Source organism: Mus musculus, chromosome 7 (genome assembly GCF_000001635.26).
Source record: "Mus musculus strain C57BL/6J chromosome 7, GRCm38.p6 C57BL/6J".
NCBI lineage: Eukaryota > Metazoa > Chordata > Mammalia > Rodentia > Muridae > Mus > Mus musculus.
In genome coordinates this window covers 26,664,949-26,692,368 of record NC_000073.6, presented here as the reverse complement: position 1 = coordinate 26,692,368, position 27,420 = coordinate 26,664,949, and the positions used below count along the sequence as shown (strand labels likewise).

The following is a 27,420-nucleotide window of genomic DNA, read 5'->3' as shown; positions in this document are numbered from 1 at the left end:
AAAACAGAAGTGAGAGGGTAGTGTGCTTGATGGTATAGCAGCTTTAATTTATTAATAGCTTGCACCACTGCTTCTGCAACTGCTTTGACACAAGAAGTCAAGAGAGCTACTTTTGTTAATCATTTAGCAAAAAATGTTACTAATGCTCTGATGATTCAAGAGGATTTAGGTAGGTGTTTGGAACAATGAATTGATCCTCTTTATGATACTATTCAAATTATTGGAGAGGAGGTTCAGAGTTTAAGAGTAAGAAGCCATCTGCAGTGTCATGCTAAATACCACTGGATTTGTGTTACTTCTAAAATTTACAATGATACTTTACAAAGGTAAAATTTATAATTGGGAAAAAGTTCAAAGACACTTACAGGGTATTTGGCATAATCTCTGGATGTTTTAACTTTGTGTACTGAGATTATGAACTTAAATAACACCACTCCACTGAGCTCTGATGCTGAAGACATTGCTAATAAAATTATTCATGACTTAAGATTAGTATTTCCACTTTGGTCAAGCTTCAAGAATGGCATACATAGCTTGATCATACTATCCCTTCTTGTCCTGGAAATACTTTTATTCCTGTTCATTGTGATAAAACTTGTCTTTAACAACATCAACATGTTGGTGGCAAATATACATGGCTTACAACTAAAAATGTTCCCCAGACAGAGTTATTGATTGAACAGGTTGGCAGTCAGAGATGGGTAAGTTTCTGCACAGAGCCTTACCAACCTAAGACAGAAATGGACTGCTTTTGATAATGTATATTCTACAATAGGTACAGGAGGCATTCCTGTCAGAACAACCTAAGACAGACACAGTCTTTTTTTTTATGAAATATAGAAGAAAGAGCTTTGGGGCTGCTTCTAGAAACTTGGAAGGAACTTGACATTGGGCCAGGACAAAGAAGTAAGCTCAGGTATGAATCTGACTTTGGGCCAGGACTCAGGAAATAGGCTCAGATTAAGAATATTTGCATTTGAGTTAATGCAAAGCTACTGAGCTCTTTCAGCTAAAGAATGTGTGTGGCATTCATTCCTTTTGTCTTGGTCATCCTGATTAACCCCTAGAAAGGGTGTTTATGGGATTTTGTTTATTGCCTTGATTGTTCTTTGACCCAGAACTGATCTTATTATTTTGCAAGTACTTAAAGTGGTATAAAAGCAGACTGGAAAAAATAAACCTTCTTCAGCCTTAGAACTGGCTGGGGTCATGCTACAGTGTTGTCTAATAGTCATTTTTTCTTTTTAATTCTTGCTCACTCCCTGGAGAACCAGTTGACTGACTGAGCTGGATTGATCAAGAGAAATGTGGGGGTGGGAGGAAGAGAATGAACTAATGACACACAGTGGATTAGAACTACAGTGTGTAATATGATAGTGAAAGAAACTAGTGGGGAAACCCCCACTCTGTTCCCGATTCGGTGTGCACCCCAAAATCACGAACAGACTGTCTTGATGTAAATACACGAGGCAGTTTAATGGTGGAGCTCTGGGTCGAAACTTATCTCACGCAGGAGACAGTGGATTTGACCACGAGGCTTGAAAGCTAGGGATTTTTATAAAAAAGGGGCTGGGGCTGGGGCTGGGGGAGGAATTGGTGCTGTTTCAGATGATTGGTTCATTTAAACATCAGCAGGGAGGAATTGGCATGGTTTCACATAATTGGTCCATTTAAACATCAGCAGACTGTACATGCAGATCGAGGTAACAGCAGAGCATCTGGTTAACATTTAACTTAGGCCAGAAGGATGGGAGATAGGGAGGCGTTGGGCCAGCCTGGACATGTCATTCTCTTTATCTTTATGGCTAAGCAGCCTCAGGAATGGCTTAACAACGGGCCTGCCCAGACATGTCCTGGCCTGTTCTGCTATGTTCTCAGCCCCAGGTTTCAAAGCTCACAAACAACTCTTTGGGATATTTGACATAAATCACAGGTCTAAAGTTTTATTTTCTTTCAATAGCTGCTTTCCAAAAATGGAATTAAACACCTGTAAGGTTCCAGACATCTTTAATTCCAGTACTAGGAGCCTGAGAGAATAGCATTGTATGTTCAAGGTGAGTCTGGGATACATTGGAGAACTTGTTTAAAACAGACAAACAAACCAATTTAAAATGTGCTATGGATAATCAAACTCAAACTTCAAATTTTATTGTAAGGTTGAAGCAGCAGGGATATGTGAATGATCTTCTATACAAATCAAAGATATCTAAAATTTTTTATTGTGCAAATTGAGATATATTATCACGTGAAAATACACACCAGATTTCCAACACAATCGGAACACAGCCTATAATCAGTACCAACCTCATGCCCAGAGCTCCTGGCATCAGCCTCTAATTGTTGGTATTGAAAGTAAAGATCAGAAGTTCACAGTCACCCTGGGTGGCAGAACAACCTTCAAAATATCATTGGCACATGTTGGCACTCATGTGTAATTCAAGTCCTGGAGTGTGGAGGCAGGAGAAATAGGAGTTCATGTTCAGCCTGGGCTACATAGTCATACATTTTCCCAAAATTAAACCAAACCAAACCAAACCAAACCAAACCAAACCAAACCAAACCAAACCAAACCAAACTAAAAAAATATTGGTGCTGGGATTTAGCTGAGTTGATGCAATGTTGGCTTGCCTAGTGTACATGAAGCCCTGAGTTTAATCCCTAGCATTGTATAATATGGCAGAGATGGTTCATGATGGTACGCTCAGGTTCAACACAGGAGGCAGAAGGATCAGGTGCATTCAGTCTCCATTGGCTATCTTGTGATGAGACCTTCATAGAAAGAGAAGAAAGAAAGAAGGAAGTCCATTGAAATTTTAGGTTGCTTTTGACCTGCGTGTCTATCAGGATAATCATATACATTGGGTGATCCTTGGCCACTGGGACACAATGCTGCAATCCATGTTAGGAGTACATGATGCTGATGCTTTGGGGTCTTAGATTACTGATATTTATTGTGTTGAAAATACTTTGGGAAGATCATTGTATCCAGTCAGGAATGACATTAGGTAGAGCTCCACCTTCAGGGTCCTGAGATTGTGTTTATTATTACACTCACTTTATTCAGTGCTGAAGGTAAAATATGAGTCTTCATGTATACTAGGAATGTACTAGGAATCCATCAACTGAGCCCAGCTCTAGCCAGTTGTGTTCTATAATGTCTGTGTAGCTCTGTAGAGGTGAGTGTTGTCAAGATGGCTGTCCCTTATTTATTTATTGCTCCATCTTCCTCTTTTCTCTACAGAGGATTCCTGTTCTTCCAGGTTCTTTGTCACCACTTTTCTTGTCAAATGTCCAGATAAGACACAGTTTATGCCATAGAGAATGAAGATCCAAGATGACCCTAGTCATTATGATTTATACCAGTATGTTGTTGTAAACTTAAATCTATTTAATGAATATTAAAATGAATTTAATGAATTTATTTAATGAATCCTGCGGTAGGGTTACTTCCCACCTTTGACCATTTATGTTCCAGATGAAAGATACACCCAACCTTATATATTAAAATATGTCTTAGGCAGCACAATAGCCGGGCAATTGCTTAACCTCCATGTTGTTAGAATCCATTTTTCCTATTGATAACTCTGAGTTACTACTTACTAATTTCTAGTTTCTGTCTGGGCTGTGTTTAACTCTTAAATGTCAGCCCACATGGCCACATTTTTATGGCTCAGCTGTCTCATTGCACTCATTCCTGCCTGCACTTTCTTCCTCTCCCATGGCGTCTTCTTTTCCCCTGCTCCTTCCTCTTGGTTTCTAGCCTGGGAAGCCTACCCCTCAGCCTCTGCCTCCACTTGTCTCTTCTCCCCAGATGTTGGCTGCTTGCATCTTTATTTACCAATCAGAATTAACTGGGGGCAGGGTCCCTCAGGTTATGTGCAAACTCCAAGTCTTAGAGGCAAGCACTTAGCTTTACAAAAAAACCAGTTAAGACAAAACCTCAACAGTATGTACTTCACAACAAAGTTGATAAATTATGTGGTGTTCTATGGGAAAGACTTTTTGAAATTAAAAGTTTGGGGTATTAGGATACATTAAATATCTTTTCTTTGAAAATAGGGCCTAGTTATTTTTTAGGTGAGAAAGCAGGCCAGAATGCTAATTGCTGAATATTCCCTCTAAAATTCATGCTGAAATGTAAATGGAATAGAGACAGGTGGAAGAGCTGGACTTGAACCCTAAGCCTCTGCTTCCCTCTACTCCAGAATGAATAAGTCCTGGCTCACTTGGAGCCCAGGAAGCCCTGCACTATAACTGCATTAGGAAATGATATGCAAATTGGGAAGGTTGGTCAGCAGTTAAGAACACTTGCTGTTCTTTCAGAGGACCTGGATTCAGTTCTCAGCATTTACACTGTGGCTCGAAGCCATCTGTAACTCTAGTTTCCAGGCATATAGTGGCCTCTCCTGACCTCTTGAGCACCAGACATACACATGGTGAGCATCTATATGTTGAGATGAAACACCTATATACATAAGATGAAAACAAAATAAAACAAAAACAAAACAAAACAAAAAACCCCACAGTACAAAGCTCTACAGCTTCACAATGGCTTTTTTGACTGAATAGATGTTCACTGAGATGTATAGACCCTGGGCCTGATCAGTTTCTAATTTTTAAAAATAAAACCATTTACTTAATAAAGCAATTAAATAAGAAATGAGATGTTTAAAATGTGATTAGGTCATTCTGGTCTATCTTTATATTGTGATTTGGTTGTGGGATGTTTCTTACTTGTTTGAACAGTTGATCTTTACTTCATGGTGATATATTGGATGGTAAAACCATTCCAGTAAGTTTAATAAAATAGAGTAGATTGAGACCTAGAGACTCCTGTCTTGGTTAAGGTTTCTATTGCTGTGAAGAATCACTATGATCAAGGCAACTCTTATAAAGACAGCATTTCATTGTGGCTGGCTTACAGTTTCAGAGCTTTGGTCCATTATCATAATGGTGGGAAACATGACAGAGTTCAGGAAGACTTGGTGCTGAAGAAGGAGCTAGAGTTCTGTATGTTGATTTAAAGGCAAGAGAAGGGCCTGGCTTCTACCCTAGGTGAAGTGACATGCTTCCTCTAACAAGGCCACACCTTTGGTAATAAGGCCACATCTCATAGTGCCAGTCTTTGTGGGCCAAGCATTCAAGCACATGAATCTATGGAGGACATACATATTTAAACCATCACAGTTCCCATCTGTGACTATCACAGGCTAGAGAGTGAAATGTGGACCCTGGAGCTGTTACATCTGCACTGGAGTTGGGGTTTGTACAAATACACTGAGACTGACACAGAAACATGCAACTTTATCCCTGTCATTCCAGTACCACATGAAACTAAGAATATACAGAGTAGCTTGACAATGGAAGAATATACATGCACATACACATTTAGTCACAACATTCATAAAGCAAAGGCAGGAGGTTCTTTGAGTTTGAGGCCAGACTAGTCTATAGAGCAAGTACAGGACAGCTATGCTACACAGAGAAACATTGTCTTGAAAACCCAGCCAATGTAATAACACATGTGCACATTCAAATGTATCTAGAGGAATACAGAAGTACACACATGCACATTCACATTAGAAATATCATTCACATATGCAGTATACACACAGGTGCATGCCTGAGTAATTAAACAGACAAAGCTGATCTGACAAGCATGTGCCCACCCCCCCGAAACAAAGGCATCACTCCCAGTGTTCTTTTGTCCTATGTATCTATTTCAAGGTGTCCTTGCCAATGACAGTGTGTGGGCAATAGAATAGGGAGTAAGCAGGTCACCAGCAGCCCAAACACGAAGTATGGTGCTCACACACCTGGACAGTGAGAGACAGGATGTGGGAACAGCTGAAGTTGCATAACTGAGTGGAGAGACGGGGCCAGCATAAAAGGTTCTGCTGGAGTGTGCAGTGAAGTGGACAGTGTTTTGTTCAGGACCATGGAGCCCAGTGTCTTGCTCCTCCTTGCTCTCCTCACAGGCTTCTTGCTACTCTTGATTAGAGGCCAGCCAAAGGCATATAGCCGTCTTCCACCAGGACCCCGTCCCCTGCCCTTCTTGGGAAACCTCTTGCAGATGGACAGAGGAGGCCTCCTCAAGTCTTTTATTAAGGTGAGAACTATATGAGGTCTTAGTGTGGGATTCCCCCTGCTTTTTTTTTTTTTTTGGAGGTCACTGATCAGGAAGAGCAAGAAACACCTTCCAGGGTGTAGGTTCAGGTGGGAAGGTTGGTGAGGGAATGGTTGAGATCTTGACTGGTGATGGATGCTGACTCATGCTCAGACTGACAAGTGAGTCTTCCTGTGTTGGAATTGTGTGGGGCACTGTACTTGGAGTGTGAGAGGTATAGAGGTATTGAGGTGTTGAGGTGTAAGCATGTAGAATTTCAACTTGTGGGGCTTGTCTGTTCCAGAAGAGAAAGAAAAATACCAGAGGTATCAACAACCAAGGTTTGCTTAGTCAGCAAAAGAGATTAGCCTGAGGTGTTCCAGGACAAAGAGGACGAGAGGCAAGGCAGGAGGTGAGGTGGCTAGGTAGGTAGGTGTGTAGGGCTAGTCACTTATAAAGACCATATACCATCTAAGCAGCTGGTTCTGGCACTATCTTTACTAGTTCTCACAAGTGGGATTCCATGTTTAATTACCACTTGCGCATTAAAAATCAATAAGCATCCGTGCCCCCAAATCTGATTGAAAGGATAGTGATCCACTTGACTTAACATCTCATGTGCTGGAATGACTGGTGTGGGCACATCTGGCCACAATCATTTTAAAAATGTGCTTCCCACATGTTGGAAATGTCAAGTTAACATTGTTTTAACTTACTGTTTTTTTTTTTTTATTCCTTGAAAATCTAATTCCTTTTAGTCTGATTCTCATCTCCACCTTTTTCTTTGAAGCCCATTCCTACTTGGAAGCAGCTATGGTTGCTCAAATGAGTGTGGATATGGTGACTATTTATTGGAATATGAGCAACTTATGAAAGGCTGCACCGCTGAAGAAAGTGGAGTCCTCCTGTCCACCCCCCACAGAAATCTGCCCACAGACTCAGAGTGAGAACTGGGGACATCCTGTCATGATAGCATGACATATTGCATCTTTTCCTGATAGGGACAGCCACAATGTCATAAGCAAATAAGATTTCCATAAACTAGGTAATGCATAGTGAGAAGGAATCTTCTACCATCTATAGGGAGCTTTAAACAATTGTTCAAATCCACAATCTAAGTGTGTGGCAATCTCAGATAGCTAAGCTGCATTCTTTGGCCATTAGGAGATGAAAGTCTGGTTGCAGATATAGAATAAAATGATAAAAATTAGTCAAGTTTCTTGTTTACATGTGAAATTGAATAAAAGCGAAGCATCAAGAATTTTAAGGTCAGTTGAGAATTGATAGAGTTACATAAGAGGTAGGACTTTCTAGCGCCACAAAGACTTCCTCAATTGATGACAAATATTGAAAAGAAGCCATTCCTGAGCAGCAATTGGTGCTAGGGAAAGAATGGACATAGGTGCATGATGTTATGATGTAACAGGCAAGAGGCAGTTGCATTTTATAGTAATGTTGATTAGACAGACTGATGTCAATTATGGTAAGAAGTGAAGTGGTTCAACTAAGCAGACATCAAGTCTTTTGGTGTTTTTATGTTTTCTGTTGCTATCATAAAATACCAGAGCCTAGGTTCTTTATAAATTAAAGGTTCATCTAGCTCCTAATTGTGGAGTTTGGCAGTATAAGATCAAGCAGATCATTTTTTCCAGACTCTGGTGTGTAGTCTTCTCATGTGTCACAACAGAGTAGAGGAAAGAAAAGTCTGTCACATGCAGAAAAGGCTAACCATAGAGAATGTTCTATAATAATTAATTCTCCAAAGATTAAGTCCTCTCTGCTTGTTCAGTATTAAGGAAGACCCATTGCCTCTCACTAGGCTCTAGCACTTGAAAGCTCAACCACCTCTCAACACAACCACTTTGGCACTACTCTCTTCAGCATGTGAACCCACAGAGGACACTTAAATATTTTCAAGTCACAGCATATAGAACAGGCAAGAAGGAAAGGGTAGCTGGTCCAGACATGTGGCATGGATGCTAATAGGTGGCCATGTTCAATAGTGAACCCCAAGAGAAACCATCTTGGCTGTCTCAAGCATGTTCTGTATGAACCTGCAGCCTGAATCAAACATAGCTCCTTAAGGCTGTGTCAGCTATGTGAGGTTTGGGTCAATTTCATACCCCCGTGCTAATGCACTTGAAGGTGCTGATGATCCCTCTGGCATGTTTTCTCGAAGCTTCCTTGGTGGCTCAAAAATTGAATCCACTCCACTAAGCAGCTGTGTTGTTCTAAGATGGTTGTGTGGGCTTTCATCAATGATGTGCCTGGTACAAAGATTGAGGTCTTAGTGATGGCATTCTTTTGGTGAGTAGTAAAGAAACAGAAAAGCTGTAGCCTTAATGACCAGTTTGAGAACTAAAAATCATGAGCATTCTATAGTCACAAATTAATAATTTAATTTTTTAATAAATAAATTCTATTTTACAATGCTATTATATTGGTGGGGATTGTTTCAGTTGTGTTTTTAAAACACATTTTTAAAGCTGGGTATGGTCGTGCATCACATCCTGTTACTGGGTACAAGGAGGAAACTAGGGACTTCAGGCATGCCAGACAAGCAATCTGCCAACTGAGCAACTGAGCAACAAGCAATCATGCCAACAAACAATCAATCCCTAGAGGGGGCACCTTCAAAACATCCTTCCACAACTCCTTTTGTTCTGGACTGTTCTTCTTTGTCTTACCATCAACATCTTGGCATCCTTTCCTAGGACCCATGTTCTGTATAAATTATGACACAGAGGCTTCTGAACAACTCCTTTTGTTCTGGACTGTTCTTCTTTGTCTTACCATCATCATTTTGGTATAATTTCTTAGGATCTGTGTTTGTATAAATAATGACACAGAGGCTTCTAATACAGTTTAAAGCTTAGGCCTTTTGCTAGGCCAGTCTCTCAGCTGTCTCATCTAACTTAACTGAACTATCTTGCTCATGGACTGCCACTGGCTAGCTCCTCTATACCTTTCTCTCCACCCCATGTCATCTCCTTTGTGTGTCTACCCTCTTAATTTCCTGTTCTGCTTTCTTTCCCTGTTTCATTCTTTATGACTGAAAGTTCTGCCCAATACTTCCCATCTTATCAGGAATAAGGATCTGTCAGCTCTTTATTACCACCAATCAGCAGCAAGACAACCTTGGATCCAATTGTAGATTGCTGTTAGGCAGGTGAGGAAAGATGGATTTTCACAAAATAGAAATTCCAGTGATGGACCATAGAAATGATGATACCAGAATCCTGCCAGCATTTAGCTCTCTGCTAGCACAGAATTAACAACTGAAAATACAGAGTCACACCTTCACACAATGCAAAAATATTCACAACAATCACTCTTGTCTCCCCCTTTCTTCTTCTGAGACCTTCCTCATAAATGCATTAACATATCTGTCATAAAAGTGTGTTTACTATCAAAGTGAGTTCAGCTCCCTCCTCTGCAGGTTCATTGTTTAAAAAAATCTCTTGTTCTTTTAACATGAATGTCATGGAAGGAAGACCTTCTAGATGCATCTACAATGACCTGAAAACCTCCAGGTCCAAGAATCATAAGAAATAATTCTCTGTTCTTCTTAAATTGTCCAGTGCCAGGCATTTGGAAAATAAACAGAGATAGTGGATGAGGTTTTATTCTTGGAATATTCATCTGTGCAGGTACACAGATGGTGAGAGGAGAGGCTGAGATCTAGAGTATAGAGGTATGGAGGTCCCAAGTCTCTGAAACACTCCTGGCATAAAGCTAATTTGGTTGAAAGTGCAGGCCACTTCTTTTGTAAATATGACCATTCTATTCAAGGGCTTTCAGCACTAGAAAGCATCAATTCCCCAGAGATGCCTAGAGATGGTTGTACTGACAGGCAGTTTTCCACCTCTGTACTGTAGACATGATTGATTGATAGAATTGCCAACCGTGGTCATCCATTTTCCCTCCCTAGCAACCCAGTGGATGGGCCAGGTTCATTCTCTCTGACAGTTGTAAGGAGGCATTGATCAGGTTGAAGCTGGGACATAGAAAGGATGGTTCTTAATGAGATGCCATGAACTGATGGCTAGCTGAAGGGCATGTTCATGGATCTATATCTGTGTCCTATTTCCATCTGTCTATCTATCTATCTATCTATCTATCTATCTATCTATCTATCTATCTATCTATATCTATCCATCTATCTATCAACAATAGGGTCATATGTGGCCCAGGCTGGCCTCCAACTGGATATATAGACAAGGATGGTTACTGATTCTCTGGCCTCTACTTCCCTAGTGCCAGGATTATAAGCATGTGTTGCCCTTGCTCCCCTATACTACAGTACCGGCACACTGAATAGGGCATTCTATCATCCAATACAGATCCAGTGGTGAAATAACCCTTCAACTCTTAGGTCTTCTGAAGGGGAAGGGTAGCCAGGGGAGGAAGTAGCAACTTACCAATATGTATCTAAGTGTTTTAACAGTTTAACAACAATATCTACACTTAGTAGTTAGTACACTGGTACCTTTATGCTTGCAGCTTCGTGACAAACATGGCGATGTGTTCACAGTACACTTGGGACCAAGGCCCGTGGTCATGCTGTATGGGACAGAGACCATAAAGGAAGCTCTGGTGGACCATAGTGATGCTTTCTCTGGCCGGGGAGCAATTGCAGTGATTCAGCCAATTGTACAGGACTATGGTGAGATATGGGACAGGTTGAAGAGGAGGATGTGGCCCAGGAAGGGGAATCTGAGAGGGGGTATCTGAGTTCTGGGGAAGGCCTGGGGATTCCAGTGTGACCTAACCACCCATGTTTCTCCTACTTTCTTAGGTGTGATCTTTTCCAGTGGGGAACGTTGGAAGACCCTTCGGCGATTCTCTCTGGCCACCATGAGAGACTTTGGGATGGGAAAGCGGAGTGTGGAGGAGCGGATAAAGGAAGAGGCCCAATGTTTGGTGGAGGAACTAAAGAAATACGAGGGTGAGTCTCAGAAAATGGGCCTAAAGAAGACGTAAATGCAGAGAGAGAGAGAGAGAGAGAGAGAGAGAGAGAGAGAGAGAGAGAGAGAGAGAGAGAGAATACAAGGGAAGGGAAGGAAATATGAGATCTATTGTGTCCAAAACATAACTCAAAACATGTTCTGAAAATGGTGGTCACTTCTCTTCAGAAAAATAAGTCTTTGAATCAATTTTATCTGCCAGTTAGATATGATTGGTCCACACTTGTCGTCTCAACGTAGAACTCAGAAGGCTGAGACACATGATCATGTGTTCAAGGCCAGTCCCGTACACATTGTGAGGTCCTGCTTTACACTTGTGAGAGTGATTCCAGTTCCATATAAAGTGGTCATGGTGGGGTGTGGTTGTAATCCCAGCAGGCCAGAGGTGGAGACAGGATGCTGAGATTTTCAGAGACATCTTCTACCACATATAAGTTGAAGACCACCTTGGCTTAATCGTTGTCATACCCTCCACTCCCTACAATGGTCTTAGTCACAGGCAAATGCAGAACTTAGGCAAATGAAAGCTAAAAAGCAGGAAAAACTGCAGTCATGTTCAAAGCAGAAACTGTGGTTTCTCCTCATGGTTGCGCTGAAGAGAATCAGTGAGCACAGAGACTCATGGGAATTTTAGTTTGGTAGAAATCAGCAGTGTGTCTGAGTGCTTCATGAATCTTTTAAACAAGGACAGCCTAATGACACGGACCTTGTTTGCAGCTCCATTTCTTTCCTTCCCCCTCTTTTTGTTTTAATTTAATTTAATATAATTTACTTATTCACTTTATATCCTGCTCACTGCCAACTGGTGTTTACTCACTCCAACAATCATTCTCTACCCCCCCACCACCACCCCAGCCTCTTCTCTGAGCAGTTAGGGGCCCTTGTGGGTATTACCTCCACCCTGGCAGTTCAAGTTTTCAAGCCTAAGTGCTCCCTCTCCCACTGAGGTCAGACAGGGCAGTGCAGGCAACAGCTTGTGGGATATCCACTATGCCAGCTCTTCAGGACGCACATGAAGGCCATGATTCACATCTGCTACATATAACAGCTCTATTTCTTTACTGTGGACATTTGCCTTCTCTTATGGTCCTTTTTCAGGGAAGTTGAGATGATGTCAGTGCAGAGGTGAGAGAGGAAGAAAGGTGCAGAGACTGGAAAGAATGGCTGGAGAGAGAAGTCATAGAAGTAGAGGACCCAAAGGAAGACAATCCTCCAACCACCAGGGTCCATAACTGATGACTTCTGAAACACTACAGAAGCTAGGAGTCTGAGAAGGGATGGAGAAAGACTGACATATGGGAGTGGAGTGTGCAGGGCTTGTGAATCCACACAGGCAATCCCTGAAACTGTTTCTGCTCTTTTCTGTCTCTGGGAGTTAATTATCTCATAGTCAGAATGATGGCCAGGGAGGAGGTATAGGGTAGAGACAAACTACATATGCTCTATTTCTGAGACTCAGAATCCTTGTCTCAGTCATGATTGTTGAGTTCCATTAGTGAAGTTAGCCTCCCTTCCTATGTATATGAATACCATCATATCTCTGTTCAGCATTGAGGGAAGTTAAATAAAATGATACATGCATTACTGAGGGCAGAGGCTAGCCCATCATATATGCAAATGGGTTAGCAGGTGTTTCTAACATTTGAGTAGTGAAAGGGGCAGCCTAACAAAGATGAAGCTGAAGCCAAATGTTCCCCAGTTCCTTAGCCTCACGTCTCCTATCCTACCTCCTCACCTTCCAGGAGCCCCCCTGGATCCCACCTTTCTCTTCCAGTGCATCACAGCCAATATCATCTGCTCCATTGTGTTTGGAGAGCGCTTTGACTACACAGATCACCAGTTCCTGCACCTGCTTGATCTGTTCTATCAGACCTTGTCACTTATCAGCTCATTCTCCAGTCAGGTGAGTGGGTGGGAAGAGAGGAGCATCCAGGGCAGAGGAAGCAAGAGCCTGCTTTTTGGGTGAAGGGGGCTGGAAGAAAGGCAGAGACAATGTGGCAATACAAGGAGGCTGAGACCTGAGGCAGGGAGGGAGAGAAATGAATGTATGAGTATAGAACCATGCGCATACATATAAAATGATGATGTGGGTGATACAGCAATAACCCAGAAAGTAGAGGACTTGGTTTCCATGAAGGAGGCCCAGCTCTCTGTATCCTGGCTGAGGTACAGAACACCTCTAATTCCAGCACATAGAAACAAGGAGAATAGGAATCTAGTGTGATCCTTGGCTACATATTGAGTTTGACACCAGTCTGGTACACACGAGATCCTGTGTCCATAAATTTGAACCTTTAATATAAAACAAACAAAGACAATTCAGCAAAGAGGATTGAGAGAGAAAGTAGAGGAAAGGAAAAGGGAGATAGACATAATGCAAGACAAATGTTAGAGATAGATTTAGAGACACAATTCAAAAGCAGGCATGTATTATAGTGTAAGTATATGAGGACTCTGTGTGTGTGCCTGCATGTGTGTATATGTCTGCCTGTGTCTGTGTATTTGTTTTGTGTGTTTCTTCGTGTTATATATGGACTTAGTCTAAAGTAGAGTGGCCTTCTTAGAGTCAGCACAAGACACAGTTAGATACCAAGTTCTTGTCACAGAGGAGATTTATTCCCAGGCAAGGGCAATAAGGAGGCGGGGTGCAAAGGCAGACAGTAGAATCAAGAAAGTGTTTCTGCAGGAGTGGGGTTTGATGGGGAAGAGGAGAAGTCTGTGCTAGAATTTACTAGGTAAATCTTGATCAGACATGTTAGCCAAAAAAGGAATTGTGCTTGCTGGACTATAGTGCTTAGTCTCAGGAATGCATCAGTGGCCAAATAAGGGGAATGGACATTGGGGACTGGCTTTAGGAATATAATCAAAGATTTAGCATGGGGAGAAGGGTTAAAGGCAGAACTGGTTGCAGTGTTTGTCATGTTGGCCATGTTTGCCATGCTCAGGCCTATCAGAGCCCTTCATTCTCACCTCTTTGTTTTATCATAGGGTGGCTGGCTGTTGGCCAAATGGGTGTAATTTTCTCTGGATGCTTCCTCTGACATGGGGGCATTGTCATTAGGGACCCAAGGAAGCTGAGCTATTGGTCAAGGTCTGGAGAAGCATGTTGTTTTATTTGTTGTCCAGGCTCTGATGAACCATGTGGGGCTAAGGATGGGCAGTCTGTGAGGCTGGACTAGGATGTAATTTCTGATGAATTATATGGGACTGGAAAGTTGCTAAAGCAGTCTCTAGGTGATTATAAATCTCTTGAGATACACTGGGGACAGAGGTACAGTTAAGGAGTTAAGGAGTTTAGGAAAAACTTCTTTTTTTAAAAATCTTGGATGTGTATTTGAAACTTTTAGGTGTATGGTCCTGGTAGTTGGGGAAGGGTAGTCCCAAGGCAAGAGCAATTGAGTGACATCTCCCTCTCTGAAATAGACAGGTGTGGAAACCCAGGCTTTCATTTGCAGGAGTACTTACCCAAGCCCCTTTTAACTTGTGACAGGCCTGTTTAAATAGATTTTATGAAGTTTATAAGGAATCTTAAGGTTTGTTAAGGAAATAAAAGTTTTAGATATGCTAGTATTACTATTGTTAATCTGGTCTGAAATCTATATTGAAGAAAGTGCAATAGATTCATATATTTGAGTCATAGTAAAAGTTTGGGGACCCAAACAATAGCATAGAGAGAAGGGAAGATTTCTGCAGCATAATGATATCTACCTCCAGTTACTTTCTCAGATCCTCAAAACTTATTTAAGCTTTTATATAGTCATATTTTAAAACATTTTCTTATAATGTGCACTTAGAGATTTTTATAGCTTATTTAAGCTTCCAAACCCTTAGATCTTTACAACTTGTATTTAATTCCATTAAAACATTTTCTAAGACTGTCATAATTTCGTACCTCTATAACTTGGTGAGTGGGAAAGGCAGAGGTTAGACATTGGAGGTGGAGTTAGTTCTCTGACTACATTTTAGCTTTGGGTTTAGTTTTGTAAAAGAATGTGTTATTAGTTGGGGTAAGAGTTAGGAGGGGTTGGAGAGGAGATTGAATTAGGATTTAGTATTAAAGTGGACTGTTACTAGCAAATAATGCCCTGTATTGAAGGAGGATTAGGTATGTTGTCATGTGAGTTATGTATTAGGGCAGCCTGGAGGGAAAGATGAGTCATAAGGGAGGAAAGATCAGCCTGACAGCCTGCCATGTAGGCATAGTTACTGTCTTCACATGTAAGAAATGAATTTTGATAGGAGCAATTTGGAGGAATAGAATCTGAAATGGTGGGAGGGATTGGAGTCCAATGGTAGAAGAGATTGGGATTATTATAAGTTAGGATGTGTGTGTGTGTGTGTGTGTTTGTACATGAGAGAGAAAGAGAGACAGAGAGAGAGAGAGAGAGAGAGAGAGAGAGAGAGAGAGAGAGAGAGAGAGAGAGAGAGAGAGATCGGAATAGATTATGAGGAGGATTTTGCTGATAAGGAGCTGAGATGGACAGTGCTGTTTACAGTGAAGTGTTTATGAATTGGTGTGTGAGAGATTTTAAGATAGTTGACTTGGGGAGAGGAGAGTTGAGTTTTGGAAGATGAGAGCAAGTAATCTTTGGAATTGAGACTGAAGAATGAGGAAGCTATCAGAGATGGAAAGACTACAAGGGGGAAGTTCATCTATATACTGAATCAAGTCCGAGGGGAAAAGGGGGAAAGCAGGCTAAGTCCATAAGAAAGAGGTAGGTCTGTTGTTGTTGTTGCTGTTGTTGTTTGATGTCAATGAAGTATAAGTGGGCCCATTCTTGAGTGCTAATAAAATCAGTAATGTTGTTGGGTTGTGTTGGACTTTTGATTCTGGATGGAGGGAGCAAATTCCATTGCTATTGATGGCTGGCAAGCCAACATCCAGAGACAGGGTATTCCTTGGGCTTCAAGTGGCTGATAAGGAGGTCTCTGTGAATGAGGGTTCATCGACCAAGCTCTATCACCAAGAGGGAGATTCATGTGTGCAAGGAAAAATCTGGCAACTTTACTTTTTGGATAGTTAGGGATGGAGAGAATCTGCAATCTGACTGAATAGCTATCAAAAGCAAATGGGAAACTTCCAATCCAAAGCTGGGTCCTGTTGACTCATCTCAATAATGATCCTTGTCAGAGACACCAATGTAAGGGAAAGTGACCCCCTCAGAGTCAGTAGAGGACACACTCAGACACCAAGCTGCTGCAACAAAGGAGAGTTACTACCCTGGAGGGTCAAGAAGGTGGGGAATCTGTAAAGTCAGACACTAATCTAAGCTTCAGTTGTAGCAGCAAGAGAATGAAGAGGATGAGGAGGAGGGAGAGGAGGAAGAGGAGGAGGAGGAGGAAGAGGAGGAAGAGGAGGAAGAAGAAGAGGAGGAGGCATAAAAATAGAGAGGTGTTTCTGTAGGAATGAGGATTTTTTTGTTTTTGTTTTTGTTTTTTGAGACACGGTTTCTCTGTATAGCTCTGGCTGTCCTGGAACTCACTTTGTAGATCAGGCTGGCCTCGAACTCAGAAATCCGCCTGCCTCTGCCTCCCGAGTGCTGGGATTAAAGGCATGTGCCACCATGCCTGGCTAGGATTTTAAGAGGTAAAGGGGCAGTTTGTGCTAGAGTGTGTTGAAAAATCCTGATTGCTCATGTTTGCCAAATAATGAACTCTGATGATTGGATCATGGTGTTTAGTCTCAGAAATGAGTCAGTGACCAAATAAGGGAATAGACCTTGGGGACTGGCTTTAGAAATACTATGTAATGGTTTAGCAAGGGAGAGAGGGTTTTTGGCCCTCTTGGCACCATGTTTGGCACGCTTGGGCCAGTGAGAACCCTTCGTTTAGGAGCATGTTTTGTTTCAGTGAGACTGAACTCCACAGCTTATTGTATTTATACATTTGGACCTTAGCTGAAGAGCTTTTAGGAAGCATTAGGAGTTGTGTCCTTGTTGGAGGAAGTGTGTTGCTAGGGGTGTGCTTTGAGGTTTCAGAAGCTCGTGCAAAAGTCAGTGGTCTCTGTTGTTCTTCCCACCTGTGTGTTAGGATATTAGATCTCAGCCTCATGCCTACCTGACTGCAGTGTGCTTCTTGCCATGATGATACTGAACTAACACTCTGGGCCCTTCTTTCTTACAGTTGTTTGAACTCTTCTCTGCAGTCCTGAAGTACTTTCCTGGCACTCACAGACAAATTTCCAAAAACATACAGGAAATCCTCAACTACATTGGCCATAGTGTGGAGCAGCACAAGGCCACCTTGGACCCCAGTGCTCCACGAGACTTCATTGATACCTACCTTTTGCGCATGGAGAAGGTTAGTCCTGCATGAATGAAAGAGGGGGCTGATGAGAATGAAGGATGGGGATGTTGTCAGAGAAAAAGATGGGAGGGGACAGAGGATGGTGAGGAGAGGAAGAAACAGAGTGGAGAAGATGCAGAACATCTGGGAAAAAAGAGAAAGGGAGGAGAAAGTGACATAGGGAAAGAGAAGGAGTGTGGCTGGGGATGAAACACAGGGCAGGAGGCAAAGATCAGAAAGACTTTAGAGGCAGGAGCCTAGGAGACAAAACATGATGATAAACCACCAAGAAGCAAAGGAGAGAGAGAGAGAGAGAGAGAGAGAGAGAGAGAGAGAGAGAGAGAGAGAGAGAAGACAGAAGAGTCCAAGGGACATTGTCTAGGTCCGAGTAATGTTCAGAGTTCTATTTAGTATGAAACTCACAAACAGGATAGTGCCCAGAGAAGTGTGTGTATTTCCTTGCAAAGGTCTAGTCACCCCTGACCCATTCTTCTCTCTCCAATCTGCAACCAGGAGAAGTCCAACCATCACACAGAATTCCATCACCAGAACCTTTTGATATCTGTGCTCTCTCTCTTCTTTGCTGGCACTGAGACCACCAGTACCACACTCCGCTATGGCTTCCTGCTTATGCTCAAGTACCCTCATGTTGCAGGTGTGTGATGGGTAGACAGTTGTTGGATCTTGGACCCCTTCTTGCCTGTAGGAGTTTGTTGTGTATGAGTGAGACATAGACCACTTACATCTGAAGCTCTGAAGGTTTTTCTCTACTTGTAAATTAAGGCAGTGGTGTAGTGGTGTGTGAATAAATAATCAGATGATCTGTTTTCTCCTATCACTTATAGTTTCCATCCATCCATCCATCCATCCATCCATCCATCCACCCATCCATCCATCCTCATCTATTCACTCTTCTTTCTATCTACTACCCTCTTCATCTGTTTACACATTCTCTTTATTTTTCCACCCATCTATTACCTATTTATCCCTTTTCCATCCATACATTTTAAATTGTTTATATAATGGTTGATAAGTGAAAAATATACATACAGTTTTTAGTTTGCTCATTTTTGTCACTCATCAATCTTTCCTTTTATTAACTGAATCATCTATTTCTTGAATGTAAAAACTTAAAAACAATTTGATGGTATTGTGAGCATATCTGCTACAGATTATCAAAGGACATGTCTCCAGAGTCTTAGCCTGTATTTAAAATTCAATTTTAATTTAATATGCCTTGGTGTTTTTCTGTGTATGTCTGTGTGAGGGTGCTGGATTCCTTGAATCTAGAGTTACAGTGTGAGCTGCCATGTGGGTTCTGAGAATTGAACCTGGGTCCTCTGGAAGAGCAGTCAGTGTTTTTAAACAGTGATCCATATCTGCAGGCCCCTGGATTTTTATATATAAGTTCACTGCAAATGTATGTGTATACACCTGTGTATGTTGGAATACAATTGATAATGTTCATTACATTCTTGCCATTTTTCCCTCCAGCCCTCACTCTGAATTGACAGTTAAAATGGCCCTTATTGGAGGTTTTTCTTATCTCTCTTTTATATGTAAGGCTGTATCTTATTGAGAAGAGACTCTAACACAATCTACACATGGTTGGAGAGACAGGTCCTTGAGACTAGCACAGGTGTGTGCCTACAAGAGGGCACTGTGTTCTCTCAGCAGAGTATCCTTGCTCTGAACTGTTCCTGGGTTATTGGATCCCAGAAAACAGGGTCATTGTGCATCACCTTTGAGACGGGGACACTGTCTATCTTCTTCATTTTCTGAGCAGAGAAAGTCCAAAAGGAGATTGATCAGGTGATCAGTGCACACCATGTCCCAACCCTTGAAGACCGAATCAAAATGCCATACACTGAGGCGGTCATCCATGAGATTCAGAGATTTTCAGATCTCGCCCCGATTGGTCTGCCACACACAGTCACCAAAGACACAGTGTTCCGAGGATACCTGCTCCCCAAGGTGAGAGAAGCTATGATTCCTCATTGCTACTTCATGAGTGTCCTCCACTCTCCTAATCACAAATCTTACCCTGTTTGTGGTTTCACAGCATTCTGTGTTTCTTAGGGACTGACTGTTTTGCATGTGAGTCAGGGTTTGTGAACATCTTTGTATCTTGTATCTTCTCCTAGAACACTGAGGTGTACCCCATCCTGAGTTCAGCTCTCCATGACCCACAGTACTTTGAACAACCAGACAAGTTCAATCCTGAGCACTTCCTGGATGCCAATGGGGCACTGAAGAAAAGTGAAGCTTTTCTGCCCTTCTCCACAGGTGAGACAGATATGTGATTCCTTTCCCAGACACCAGAGAGTAGGCCCACTTTCTGAAACACACAGCAGTAAGGTCTCTCTTTACTGAGTCTATCCTAATTGTCTTGCCTGACTCATCCATTCACACTGCAAACAGTCCCATATGGGAAGTCTTGAACTGAAGGAGCACCCTGGTCAGGAGGACTTTTGGAAAGTGGTTAAAAGTCTCTCAACCTGAGCAAATTCAGTTTTTTTAAATTATTTTATAATTAGGGGAAACCCTTTTAAAACAACTGAAGAAGTTTGTCTTTAATCTCAATTAAATTCCCAACAAAAAAGGATCTTTACAGGGAACAAAATGAGCTCAGTGCAATGGAGGGCCTCTACTGCTGTCTTTGAAATAAAGAAGAGGTTAATGGAGGAGATGGGAGCACTGAGTATTCTGTTGTCAGCAAGCTCATGATATCCTTAAAACCAAGCAGAATTTCATATGCAAAGTCTTAAAAATAACAGAAGATGGCTCCTTTGCTTTAGGACTGGTAATGACCAAAATAACCCATCAATTCTTTTTAGTTGCATCAAATTCATCAATTGTGTCCCTTTGTCTTATATTCCTTTCTTTCTTTTCTTCCCATTATCACAAATAGACTCTTTTCTCACACAATATATCCTGATAACAGTGTCCTTCCCTCTACTCCTCCCAGTTCCTTCCCACATCCCCCCTCTCAAATGGATCTACTTATTAGAAAGGAATTTACTTTTAAGAAAGGAACTGACATTTAAGAGATAAGAACAAGCCATAATGAAATAAAGTATAATACAATAAGACAAAACTCATGACATCAAATTTGAACAGTACAAACCAACAGAAGAAAAAGAGCCAAAGAGAAGGCACAAGAATCAGAGACAACCTCATCCACACACTCAGACATCTCGTAAAAATAGTAAATTGAAATCTATAATATATACACAGAGAACCTGTGCACACCAGGACAGGCCCTGTGCGTGCCCGTTCAGTTTGTGAGTTCATATGAGCTTTGACCATATTGATTTAGAGGCCATGTTCTCCTGGTGTCCTCTACCTCATCTGGATATTTAACTCTTCAACTTCCTCTTCCACAAGTTCCCTGAGCTCTAAGGTGAGGGATTTGATGGAGACATCGTATTTAGACCTGTGTGTTCTAAGTCCTCTTTGTGAGTAATGCCCTGGTGTGATTCTCTGTATTTTTTCCCATCTGCTACAGAAGGATGTCTCTCTGATGATGGCTGCATAATGCAACAACCGATGACCATATTAGAATTTCTTTAAGATTAATTCTAGTATGACTTTTTTACCAGTAGCATTTGGTTTTATCCTAGGTCCCTGGGCAATCTACTCACTGGTTCTTTGTCAAACCAGACATTGGATGGCTACTCCCACAAATTTGGTGCCACCATTGCACCCCAGCACATTTTGCAGACAGGACAGCACTGTTCATCAAAGATATCATGGCTGAGTTGGTATATACATTTCTCATTCACTAGCCTGCAGAGTATCTTCCATATCAATGATGCAAGAACATGAGTTTGAAGGTTCTATGAATGCAGCTTGATCTCTCCATGCTTGATGAGTTGTGTGTGTGTTCTTTATCAAAGTCCATGTGAGATGAGTTGCTATTGTTAGTGGAGAACAATCTATTGTGTTGTCAACAACCTGGATGGTTTGGGCATTTCCATGGAACCACTTTGGCTGACAACTCAGTGGGTGTAAACCAGATCTGCTGCTAAAAGCTTCATTTAGTGACAAGAGCTGGCTATTTGGGACTATGTCTCTGTTTTATTTGGAGACTTCATTAGGACCATCTTCATATATTTTAGGAAGTTTCCATTGCACTATACTTCCCTACCACTCCTCAAATACCCCTCAAATCTAGTTGTCTTTCTCCACATTTTATCCCTTAAATCCTTCTTTCCTCCCCACATGATTCTCCCATTCCTGTCTCCTCTGCTGCCCCTAGATCACTCATATAATCTATTGTTCACTTTGTGGGGGTTTCATATCTCCCTCCAAATCACTTTGTCTGTACATAACCTTTCTCAGTTTATGAATTGCAGTATGGTTATTGTTTATTTAATGGCTAATATTCACATATGAGGGAGTCCATTTTATATTTGTCTTTCTGTGTCTCCATTACCTTACTCAGGGTGATTATTTCCTAATTCCAGGCTATTTGCTGCAAATTTCATGATTCTATTTTTTTCAACAGCTGCATAATACTTCTTTGTATAAAGGTACCACATATTTTTATCTATTCTTCTGTTGAGGAACATGTGTGTTGATTCCAATTTTGGCTATTTTGAATAGAGCAGCAATGAACATGGTTGAGCAAGTGTCCTTGTGGTAGGATGAAGCATCTTTTGGGTATAAGTCCAAGAGTGGTATAGCTGGATCTTGTAGTAGATAAATCCCCAACTTTCTCAGGAACTTCTACACTGAAATCTGTAGTGGCTATACAAATTTGTACTCCCACCGAAAATGGAGGAGTGTAGATGTCCTTTGCTACTTTGTGGGTTCTTCTTTCTTCAACCCTTCTTCACCCCCTCTTCTATCCAATTATTCAACACTTGATAGGAGGGAAAAAAAGATAGTGAGTGAGGGAAAGGGATTCTTGAATAAGGTAAAGGGATGGAAAGGAAGCAACATTATCATTAGACTACTCCATGCTGAATAGGAGCACTGAGGTCCCAGGGGCAAGTTTGATCTACTCTGTCAGTATGTGTAATTTCTTCATACTATTGTTTCTACTTCACAACTGGGTGCTTAACAAACTTAAGCCAACAACAACTACCAATCCCTAACCAACTAACAGCAATCTACCAACAACCCACCAACAAACCATCAACTGATACTACCTCTTGGTGAGATTTACCATTTATATAAGCTCTGAAAACTCCTCAGAATTCCAAACTTCACACACTTGCAGAAACTATGTACATCTGGCAAAATTATGCCTTTGCTAGAGCACAAGGCAAATCACAGTCAGTGCCTGTGAACAATTTAAAGCAGCTCCATATCCCACACCTGAGATTAAAAGAAAAACACATTTTTATAATATTTCTGTGTTTTTCAAAGAAACAAACAAAAAAAAAAACCCAAATTGTCATTACAGAGGATGGTTCCCCTTGTACCACATCCTCACCAGTATGACCTGTCACTTGTGTTATTGATCTTAGTGATTCTGTCATGGGTAAGGTGGAGTCTCAAAGCAGTTTTGATTTGCATTCCCTTAATGGGTAAAGATGTTGAGAATTTCTTTAAGTGTTTCTCAGGCAGGACTGGGAGAACAGAGGGACAGGTGAAGATCTGCAGTCAAACTACCTGGTTTTCTGGCAGGTGTGGGCTGTGGGTTAGCAGAGAGTTCATACACATTTTCTTAAAAAACATCAAGAACAACCGACATCATCTATGAACACTGCCATGAACTGGTAGGATGGTGATGACCGGTGAGGCATTGACTTTTTCTGTGAGCAGTATTAATGGGCAGACGGCACATGTCTTGATATGCTTGACCCTATTTGCCTTAAATAGTCTTTGGCCTGTCAAATTGTAAGAGAAAGAAAAATCATGACCATTTGTTTGAGCAAAGAAATCATTCATGTTGGATAATATCCTTAACTAGAGAAAATTCAGAGTGACAGTACCTGTTAGTGGTGACAGGTATTGTCTGTAGATGAAAGAGGGAGCTGGGCCTACACAGAAGCTTGATTGGTGCCATCTCCACTTCTGCCTTACTTGGCAATGAAGGAGGAGTTGGCAACCCAGGATTGGTCAACTGTTATGAGTTCCTGAGACTTGTTCTTCATTGGAAGAATATAACCTCAAGTTACTGTGTAGTCCAGTGGATTATTTCCTTTAGTTATTTTGTTATGTACAGAAGCTGCCTTCAGTTAAACTCAGTCAGTCTAGTGGACTCTGTAGGATGTAAACATGGAAAATTTATTCTCAGGTTTCTTATCTTTTGGAGAAATGGATGTTCTAGGGACAATTCTATAGCCTTTGGTCACCAATCCCTACCCTTGTCACAACTCTGGATAGAGTTAGAACACTCTAACTCTGTTAGGGATAGAACACTGGTCTATGTGTATGTTAATGCATTCTCTTGCAAACAGTCCACACCTCCAGACCCTCACCTCTGCATTCTAGCATGTCCTGTTTTTGGTGAACCTCTTTGCCCTCATCCCTCACTGAGTGCTTTAGGTAAGTGCTCTCCTGCTGAGTCATGTCTCAGTTAAGAACTGTCTAGTCCTGAGTGTAAGTGACTTCAGTGACCCTGGGTTAATTTCTGCTCCTGGATCTGTCTAGTATAATTGCCTCTTTCATATTTCATCTTTGGAGCTGGAGACCAATAGGGCCGTGAGATAAAAATGAATATAACAATGCCAAGATAAGAAGGGCAGGCATGTGGAAAAAAGGCACAGAGAGAAATAAACAATAGTGAGATAAGAAATTTAAAACAGATCCTCCAAAAGAGGGGCAATCAGGAAGACATAGCAGCTCCAACAGGAGACATTTTGTAAGAACCAAGAAGTGAACATGAGACAGAAGAAAAGTGATTAACCAGACAGGAAGAGAGAGAGTGTGTTGGAGCTGGCCTGCAACTCTCATGTCCGGGTTCGAGCCTGGGAGGCAGCCTGGAGCTGAAAGAGAAGAGGGGACCTAGGTGGGTCGAAAATAATGGAACCAAGACAACTAGTCTGCTCAAGGTTCTAATGTTCAATGGTGGACATGCTTTATAAAGGAGGAGGGAGGCCCATTCCCGCCAATTCATCCTTGGAGCCCAGCTGCAGATGACCATGTGAAGGATAGGATATAGTCTCCAGAATAGCTAGGCTGACTCCCAGCAGGTAGCAGCAGTGACAGTGGCTGAACAATAGAGTGATCTAGGGAGGCAGGCTCCACCCTAGGTAATCTCCTTAGTGGCAGCAAAGTCGAGGTCTGGTTCAGCCAGCTTCAGGCTGGGTGGAGGTCACAAGAGAGAAAGAGGGAGAGGGAGAGGGAGAGGGAGAGGGAGAGGGAGAGAGAGGGGGGGAGGGGAGAGGGAGAGAGAGAGAGGTGGGGGAGGGGGAGAGGAGAGGGAGAGGGAGAGAACAGAAAATGAAATTGGAGAGCACAACTAGAAATAGATAAAGGAACAGGAGAGAGAACAGCGAAGGAACATGTGACAAGCTGTCCTTAGAGAAAGGGGGTGGCTAGGATGGTACCTAGGGTATTGAGAAAGAAACAAACAGAGAGAACAGATCAAAAGATACATAGTGGTGATAGGCTCAGACACAGGTTCAGGGAGACTGCCATGGGTAAAAAGAGAGAGGGAAGGAGGAAGAAAGTGAGGGAGAGAGAGAAAGAAAGGAGAGAGAGAGGGAGAGAGAGAGGGAGGGAGGGAGGGAGAGAGAGAGAGAGAGAGAGAGAGAGAGAGAGAGAGAGAGAGAGAGAGAGAGAGAAGGAAATGGAGTGTGTGTGTGTGTGTGTGTGTGTGTGTGTGTGTGTGTGTGTGTGTATTAGATCCATAAAAGGTGCCCAAAATTCTGGAAAAGAGATACCCAGAAAGATATGGTACTTTTGTAAATACTTCCACACACAGGAACAATTTTTCTACAACCTACAAGGCCTAGAGATTGCTGGGAAATCCCTCCTGCACCTGGAGGGCCCAGGCAGTCAGTTGCAGCTAAAGAATCACTGAGGTACATACCGGCTGTGTGGTGCCTGTACATGGGCTTTCAGGCTCCCCCTGCTCTGTGGTATCCATACCTGAGGTTATAAACCAGCAAGGGCTCCTCATTCTTCTGAGAACCTAGTGGATAACAAATTTCAAGGTATAGAAGAATAGGGGACACAGAGAGAAGGGGTGGATGAGAGACAGAGAGGACAGAGAAAGAGAGGAGACATAGAGGTCTCTCTCTGAAGCCCAGGGAATTTGGAACCCACTGTGTTCCTGCCTCAGTCTGCCAAATTCTATAAGTACAGGCATGCACCTCCATGTCAAGCCTATGTAGGATTTCTAAACAATGCCTTTTCCCTCGGGGCATCCTGATGAGATGGGTATCAAACTTCTCATTTGAGAAATTAGGGATGCTAAAAGTCTTGCATTATAAATGTGTGCACAAACACACTTCAGACCTATTCTAATTTGGTTTTAAAGTTCTGGAAGAAGGGCTCTTAACAAAAAGCTACAAATCTGTCAACAGTGACTACAAGATATTCACCAACAATTTGTCCTTTATTTTATGATTTATTTCTTATATACATAATTGCATGTGTATTCATAAGTGCTATGGTATGTATGTATGTGTTTATGTTGAAGGACAGTTTTTAGGAGCTGGTTCTCTCCTTCCAGCATGTGTGTCCATGGGATTGAACTCATGGCCCCAGGACTGGGGGCAGGCTGTTGCCCATGCTAAGGCATCTCACTGGCCTATGCACAAATTCTTTCAGATCTGGGACTCTCTTAACATTCTCATTTGAATTGCAGGTTGAGAGTCAAACTCATTGTTATTCATTGCAATGGGCAGAGTTGTCTAAATGGGATTAGGGATGGGGCAGTACAGAGGTTTTATACTTGTCAGGAACTCACATGGCTCACTTTCTCTGCCCATAGGAAAGCGCATTTGTCTTGGCGAAGGCATTGCCCGAAACGAATTGTTCCTTTTCTTCACTGCCCTCCTTCAGAACTTCTCATTGTCCAGCCCCGTGGCTCCTGAAGACATTGACCTGACTCCCAAGGAGAGTGGCTTTGTCAAAATACCCCCAGTGTATCGGATCTGCTTCTTACCTCGCTGACTGGGCTGAGGCAGCCAGGTGTCTCTATTTCTGTTGAGAATGGCACCATCTTTCTGCCTCTGAAAGACCTGCTGGAAACCAGACCCTAAGTCGATGCTCATCTGTTCTACCTACTGATGCTTCTCTAAAGCCCCAAAGCATGTTCTTCTCCCCTGTGAATGTACTGGACAAATCAATCAGCTGTCTCTCTTGATGTGTGAACAGACTTCTGGAGGCCACATCCCATGCTTAATCACCTCCTTCCTCCCAATAGCCCAAGTCCCCACTTATCAGCTCTCCACACACTGTGATCTGTGATAATGGACTCTAAAAGTTTTGAATTCTATGTCTACAGATTTGTCTAGTATGTATGGTTCAGGTAAACAGATTCACACATTGTGTGATGTTTGGTGTCTTGTGCCTTTACTTCACATAAAATTATCTAGGTTTCTGTATTCTACAGGCCACAGTCAGAAATATTCATGTGTGTTTTTCATGATAGTTCTTAGAATTCTCTTCCTGCTTTTTTTTTTTTTTTTTGTCTAGGCAGAGGCCTCCTCAGCCTGTGGCTCCTGAGATGCATGTTTCTGGACATCAAACCTCAGGTTTCCTTATGTTTCTGTTTAAATCTTCCAAGAATCACACAATCCCTGCATTAGTAAGGGTCTCTAAAGGAACAGGACTGACAGAATCAATCAATCAATCAATCAATCAATCAATCAATCAATCAACCAGTCTATTGATCATTTATTACTTATCATCTCTCTATTCATCATTCATCATCTATCTATTTAACATTCTATCTTTATCTATTTGTCTATATACTCTATCTATCTATCTATCTATCTATCTATCTATCTATCTATCTATTTATCTATCTTAGTTAGGGTTTTACTGCTGTGAACAGACACAATGACCAAGGCAAGTCTTATAAAGAACAACATTTAATTGTGCTGGCTTACATGTTCAGAATTTGAGTCTGTCATCATCAAGGTGGGAGCAGGG

The 27,420-nt window shown here is 41.9% G+C and overlaps 1 protein-coding gene across 1 annotated transcript; it reads left to right on the top strand.

Moving 5' to 3' along the window:
- The first annotated feature begins 5,938 nt into the window (after positions 1–5,938).
- Cyp2b23 (cytochrome P450, family 2, subfamily b, polypeptide 23) lies at positions 5,939–27,142 on the top strand. Its single transcript, NM_001081148.1, has 9 exons — positions 5,939–6,109; positions 10,610–10,772; positions 10,905–11,054; positions 12,816–12,976; positions 17,197–17,373; positions 17,872–18,013; positions 19,145–19,332; positions 19,503–19,644; positions 26,255–27,142. Exons 1-9 carry the CDS (start codon positions 5,939–5,941, stop codon positions 26,434–26,436), a joined length of 1,476 nt encoding a protein of 491 aa, NP_001074617.1. The 3' UTR covers positions 26,437–27,142.
- The last annotated feature ends 278 nt before the right edge of the window (positions 27,143–27,420 follow it).

Excerpts from the sequence above, each read along its gene's own strand:
- Cyp2b23 (NM_001081148.1), top strand. The coding sequence starts at position 5,939 with ATGGAGCCCAGTGTCTTGCTCCTCCTTGCTCTCCTCACAGGCTTCTTG. Across the intron at positions 17,374-17,871 it reads ACCTTTTGCGCATGGAGAAG|GAGAAGTCCAACCATCACAC; the intron begins GTTAGTCCTGCA and ends ATCTGCAACCAG. Across the intron at positions 19,645-26,254 it reads TTTTCTGCCCTTCTCCACAG|GAAAGCGCATTTGTCTTGGC; the intron begins GTGAGACAGATA and ends CTCTGCCCATAG.